Source organism: Pararge aegeria, chromosome 12 (genome assembly GCF_905163445.1).
Source record: "Pararge aegeria chromosome 12, ilParAegt1.1, whole genome shotgun sequence".
Taxonomy (NCBI): domain Eukaryota; kingdom Metazoa; phylum Arthropoda; class Insecta; order Lepidoptera; family Nymphalidae; genus Pararge; species Pararge aegeria.
Genome location: NC_053191.1, coordinates 8,797,104 through 8,803,664, shown reverse-complemented (window position 1 = coordinate 8,803,664; position 6,561 = coordinate 8,797,104). Strand labels below are relative to the sequence as shown.

The 6,561-nt window shown below is 35.5% G+C and overlaps 1 protein-coding gene across 1 annotated transcript; it reads left to right on the top strand.

Annotated features, from left to right (window-relative positions):
• Positions 1-757: 757 nt before the first annotated feature.
• Positions 758-5,753, top strand: LOC120627911 (zinc metalloproteinase nas-13-like). Its single transcript, XM_039896036.1, has 7 exons — positions 758-947; positions 1,640-1,810; positions 2,973-3,119; positions 4,243-4,398; positions 4,706-4,839; positions 5,513-5,598; positions 5,693-5,753. The coding sequence occupies exons 1-7, from the start codon at positions 758-760 to the stop codon at positions 5,751-5,753; spliced, it is 945 nt and encodes a 314-aa protein (XP_039751970.1).
• The last annotated feature ends 808 nt before the right edge of the window (positions 5,754-6,561 follow it).

Genomic DNA, 6,561 nt, shown 5'->3' with positions numbered 1-6,561 from the left:
CCCAGTATTGTAATAATAAACGCAAACGTAAGTCGTAAACGTAGGCAGAATATCTACTAAGGAGACTAAAGGGGCATAACAGAAAACGGGCGGCCTCTGTGCTACTACCATCTTTGCGAGTACCATGCCGTCTCCTTCTTCGGAGAGGCTTTTAGTTCAGTAGGTATACGGGCCCTCCTCCTAAGATGCTAACCTGTGTTCTTGTGCGTACCTGAATGCTTAAATTGCTAAGTTTTGCAAGCTTTTTTTAATGTAGGTTGGTTACTAGCCCCGAAGAAAATCTGAAATTATAAATTCGATTCGGATCACCGACTCATAAGTACCTCAGCACTAACAACTGTGTGAGGAGTGTGTATAAATGGGAAATTAATTAAATATGTATTAGTTCTTTAACATGGAATTGCATAGATGCATCCTATTTGTTTGGAATGTTTACTAAGAAAAATGTAAAAAAAACCACTTTACTTAAAAACACTGTATAAATACGGAAACAATGATAATACTTTTAATATCCGGAAAACTACATAGCTAAATAATCCTGATTAGCTAATATAACAAACGTTAGCGAATACCTTATCGCCGTGTTTTTATTTCCTTCGTAAATCCTTTATCACTAAGGAGTAATGAACTTTGGATGGTCTGTGTACACTATTCTCTTGTATAAATTAGGCGTTCTACGAATTTTCACCATACCACTTACAACTTTGACGCCCTAAGTACACTTTAAAGTTTTTTTAAATTCATTAAAAATTCAAAGATGGAAGTATTTTTCTTATTAATTAGTATTGTTTTGTTTTCTGGATCTAAGGCATTCCCAGTGGATGATGACGATTCAGACATAATAATCGTTGATTCTGTATTAGAAAACAGTATTGATGGTGATGATTCTATTATAGATGTATCTAGTTTGGGACCAGAGGCATTTGGAATCCCAAAAAATGAAAGTGGCAAGTTTCTATTATCTTTTTTTTCTTTATATATATACTTTTGGTTTTACGGTACGTCATTGCTGAATTCTCCAATTAAATACTTAAGGTTAGACCATGATTCATGGTATATTATAAAAACACTATTATTATAATTTGAAAATTAATTGAAAAAAAAAACCATTTCCTTATCTCCGGAATTTGCCAAAATATGAATTAAGTAAATGTTGAAAGGGGTTTATATTCATCATCATCTGTAGCCTATTAACATCCCACTGCACAGGTCTCGTCTCTGATAGGAGATACGGTTTTAGAGCATAGAACCACCACGCTGGTCTATTGCGGGTTGATATATTGGTGAGATATTATTGAGATATTGGTGGGGTTTATATTATTGCAATAAAGTTAAAACGATGTTTCCACTACTTGTAGAAACTTCATTTAAACTATAGAGCAAACATTTCTTAACGAACAGGATAGTTAATATTTTTTGTTATTGCGGTTGAATAATTCAGCAAAATTAATAATCGTATATTTATTACATGGTACGGAACACATAGTGCGAAAGCTCTTAGACTCGAATTTCGCAGTTTTTTTTTCATCTAGGCAATCAAACTTTGACCAAGATCTCAAAAAGTGCTTAAACCCGGCACAGCAAGAAGCAAAAGCGAATTAAGCATGTAATATTTAATAAATACCTCTTCATCATTAAGGTGACAACGTCGCAGAATGGACAGAGTCTTCACTCATGAACCCTGAAGAAATGGGAGGTTATGCTGAAGGTGATATACTAATGCCGAAATTCGCGAGGAACGGTATTCGCGAACGAACCGTAAGATGGGAAAATGGCATTATTCCATACGCAATCGATAAGGCAGGATACAGTAAGTGAACATATATTTTATGGAGGCGTTCTCAATATCATTACATAGTCTAAAGTAGCCTTAGAATTATAATATAAATTTTCTTTTTTCCACTACTAGTTCACCTGGTGGTAAGTAATGATACAGTCTACGATGGTAGCAATTAACCTAGGGGCATAGAAGTAATATGGGTTTTCGTTCCCCTAATCGATTTCTACGCGGCAAAAGCTAAGTCGCTTGGCGGCAGTTTTTTGTCAGTAGGGTGGTAGAACGGCCGAAGTCTCCCACCAGATCACATGAGAGAATCGTTGCCTCTGCCGAGGACCTCCGCTTGACAAGTCACTGTGTCGGAGGTCGTCAAATAGTAAAACGGATTTGTTATATGGAGAAGGAGATAGATGACCGGTGGAAATAATAAAAACTGAATTTCAATATGCATCTCAAAAATAAATTCGAAATTAGATTGTTCGTTATTTTAACCTAAGACAGCACAGACACAGAAAATAGGAGCAATAAACAGATAAAGTACTATTTATTATACACTAGCTGCTGCCGGCGACTTCGTCCGCGTTTATTATGGGTTTTTAAAAATACCGTGAGAACCCGTTATTAACTCGACTATGTTTTTATGTAAATGCAAGAAGATAAAAAGAATGTTGTAATAACGAGAAAAATCATTTCGTTCCAAAGCTTCCGTTGAGTGCGATGCCTTAAAGATTAAAGTTACACCAAAATAATGTAAAACATTGATTTAATAAACTATAATATTATTATATGTAAGACGGAATTGTTCTACATGAAAGTTCTAAAAAAAAGCATAATATGTCTTATTTTTTAAAGGTTGATTCATAAGCGAACGAATTCGCGTGGGACCGCCATCTAATATCTAAATAAATGTTGGGATAACGGGTTAGTAAAGACGTTATAAGGTTTAAAGACGTATACTAAAGGGTTAAAAATTGGACAAATAAGTAGAAATGGGAGAGCACGGAACGGACACGTAGCATCGTAGATGTTTGTAACCTTCTGAAATAAAATCCGCGAACGTTACGCTCTTTTTTAGTTATTTATTAATTAATCATACGTAAATGTAGCTACCGGATTACCCTAAACGACAGCTAAGCATAGCCAACTACTATATAGTGGTATTGTATGATGTCAAAGCTCACGGGATCTGTTTCAGATCGGGACCAGCAGGATATGATCATGAAAGCTATCGCAGACTACCATCGTCTCACCTGCCTACGCTTCGTTCCTTACAGTGGCCAAACGGATTATATAATCATTAAGAACACTAACACGGGTTGCTGGTCCAGTGTAGGGCGAACGGGTAATTATTTTTAATTTTGCTTCTATATGCATATCATCATCCGCAGCCTATGAAAGTCCCACGACTGGGCATAGGCTCTAATAGGAGAAACGGTTTGAGATCGTAGATCCGCCACGCTGCTTTAATGTGGGTTGGTGGTCTTTAACGACTATTGTCACAAGTTGGTGATAGTAATCGGGACCGACAGCTTAACATGCTCTCCAAGACACGGGGGTCGACACCGCCAATTTCCTAGCTCCGGGCTGGTGGTCTGTAACACCAAGAATACAATACCTAAAACTTTTTAGCCTTACTTGGGATTAGAACCAACTAGTGATTCTTAGTTAAACATTCTAACAAATAGGCCAATGAGGCCTAGGAGTTTGCAATTACTGAAGTTGTCTTAATAATTCTTTACCTTGATAAAGGTTTTTTAGGCTACATTTCATTTCAGTCTTAATAGGATACTTGAATTAATACTATTCGTACACTAAGCCTGAAAGAGAACGATCGTGATCTGTTTTAACGAGCAATTTCTAAATGGACACGCAATTTTTTTTTAAGTTCGGGAAACCATACAAATAAGTCAAAATAACGCAAATTTATGCAATATTAAAATTGTAATTAGCCCGCATTGTTTCCTGGGATCTGGTTATTGGAACCTAAAAAAACATGCCAACTCTTATACACACCACTTATAAGGCACGGTTCTCTCCCAATGAGTAGGCCGTAGTTCACCAAGCTGGCCACTTGGGGGCTGGTAGACTTCACACGCCTTTGAGAATGCTGCATGCCGTTTTCCCTACATCGCTAAAGCAAGCAAGCAAGTGATAGTTTCGATTGCTCAAATTTACAACGCACTTAAAAAGTCCGAAAATCTAGAGGTGTATGCTAAGGTTTCAAACTTCAAAAGGGAAGTCGAAGGTCGGATGATGAGGCTGTTACTACTTTTTCATATAAAATATTAGTCCTACTATGATACTTAAAGTTTTTTTTGTGATATAAATAATCTTTAATTAAGGTAATATATAAAATTATAATTTCATCGTAAATTTGTAAACGTATGAAGAAATAATAGGCTTTTTTTATTTATTTTATTTTAAACAACAGATTGTATATAGCTTTTATTATCCAAATGTTTAAGGTGGTCGTCAAGAAGTAAATCTTCAAGCGCCTGGCTGCGTAAGTAAAAAAGGAACGATTTTACATGAACTACTGCACGCTATTGGATTTCTGCACGAGCAAAGTCGACCCGAGAGGGACGATTTCGTCTACATACAATATTCCAATATTAAACCAGGTAAAAAGTTATTAATAGAACATCTATTAAACTTCTTATCACCTTAAGAAATCTATCTATTGAAAGTATTCCGAAGTAGCAAATCTCATAAAAAATTACAAATTTATATTTTCCAGCTTTTCCTAACTTTCTTCTTTATTGAGGCCATTGATTTAATAACTAAATGATTAAGCCAATATTTATAGTGGTTTTTATGCTTTGGGATATTTTTCAGTTCTTCCATAATAAAAGTAGATACATAATAATGAAAATAAACTGATAAATGCAGAAATAGCACTGAAACAAAATTGCTGCAAATCTTTTTCAGGCGCAGAAAATAATTTCAAGAAGGCCGATACCAAACGCACCAGCGATTTCGGAGTATCGTACGACTACAACAGTGTAATGCATTATTCAGAGTACGCTTTCTCTAAAAACTCGCAGAAGACCATTGTTCCTAAGGTAACCTTATTATAGCCATTATTTATCTCATCATCCTCATTACATCCTACGGCCACGAGTCCCCTCTCCCATATTAGATAAAGTTATTATTTAATTAATAATTTACTCACAAGTAAGTAAATAGTGGGCCAAGAGAACTTGAGCAATTTGAGGCGGTGTTTAAATTAGGTAAGGTTGAAACTTTGTAATATTTTTATCAGAATGTGGGACAAATGCAACTACCTAACGTACATGAAACTACTTTATATGCTGTAAAGTTGCATACCCTTATGACGTGACGTTCTTGCAGCGATATATTTATTCCTTCGAACATGTAACCAAGATTTTGCATAGTTGTACAGCCTCAATACAGATGCAATGCAGCATCTATACTATCGCATTATATACCAAGTATATCTCCCGCTCGTCTCTTAGCAGATGTTGCTCTAATAGTCACGCTTTGGCATCAATGCAGAAGTGACGCTGAATCTATACGAATGCAATTGTATGGCTACTGAACCACTTCTGTCGCGCATTGCAAATGAAACCCACATCCATAATTAGTGATGCAGATGTCCCTTGACAAATACCGCTTCTGGGTTGCTAATAATAGTGTAAGAGCAGGCCGTAGGCGACCTCACTAACATATACCTATATATATTTTTATTGATACAAAACTTATTTCTTGCTTCAGATTAAAGACATGAAACTTGGCCAGCGAGAGGGTCTTAGCCGAGGAGACGTAAAAAAAGTTAATAACATGTACAATTGTAAAAAGGAGTAAGTGACTATTTTACTTTAAAAAGTTATTTCGGTTCAGAAGAAGAATCCAAGGATACGTATTGTTTGATGAACCTTAATTTGGTATTTTCAGAGAACCTACAAGTGGATGGGTCGGCCAGGTGTGGCAGAGCTTTTTCGGAACTAAGACATGAAGATTAATGATTATTTAAAACCTTATTAATTTAAAACGACACTTTGCTCTTTTTTACCTAGTCTGTATATTATAACTATACTTAGTAATTTATACATAGTTTTTTACTGTAATACTAATAATTGTGTTTTATTTCATTTAGACAATAAGAGACTTTTAACCTTTTTGAACCACGATCCCGTTTTAACAAACACAATCCACCTATTTGCGCTATAATTGTTTATTTACTAAGAATTACACATTTGACAACCGATTGGCGCAGTGGGCAGCGACCCTGCTTTCTGAGTCCAAGGCCGTGGGTTCGATTCCCACAACTGGAAAATGCTTGTGTGATGAACATTAATGTTTTCAGTGTCTGGGTGTTTATCTATATATTATAGGTATTTATGTGTATTGTATTCATAAAAATATTCATCAGCAATCTTAGTACCCATAACACAAGCTACGCTTACTTTGGGGCTAGATGGCAATGTGTGTATTGTCTTAGTATATTTATTTATTTATTATTATTCATTTAATTATTCAAACTTAAAATTCAGATTAATTACTATCTGTTATAGGTATTACTAGCTGTTGCCCGGGACTTCTTTGTTTTTCTGTTTAAAGCATCCCGTAGGAAGTTCGTCTGAGAAATGTCTGGTAGTAGCAGTGGCTAAAAATTGTAGATTACTCTGGGTAAGCTATACCTATTGTCAACTGAATTCAGTAAATAAATAGGACCCACTTTAGAGGTTTAAAGGAGATTTTTAACTTACAACGAATACTTAGTAACCGTTATATTAAGAGACATCATGGTACTGATAGTTAAC

Bases quoted from the DNA above. Each gene is read 5' to 3' on its own strand.
- LOC120627911 (XM_039896036.1), top strand. From the start codon at position 758: ATGGAAGTATTTTTCTTATTAATTAGTATTGTTTTGTTTTCTGGATCT. The intron at 3,120-4,242 runs GTAATTATTTTT...CAAATGTTTAAG, and splicing joins GTCCAGTGTAGGGCGAACGG to GTGGTCGTCAAGAAGTAAAT. The intron at 5,599-5,692 runs GTAAGTGACTAT...TGGTATTTTCAG, and splicing joins ATGTACAATTGTAAAAAGGA to AGAACCTACAAGTGGATGGG.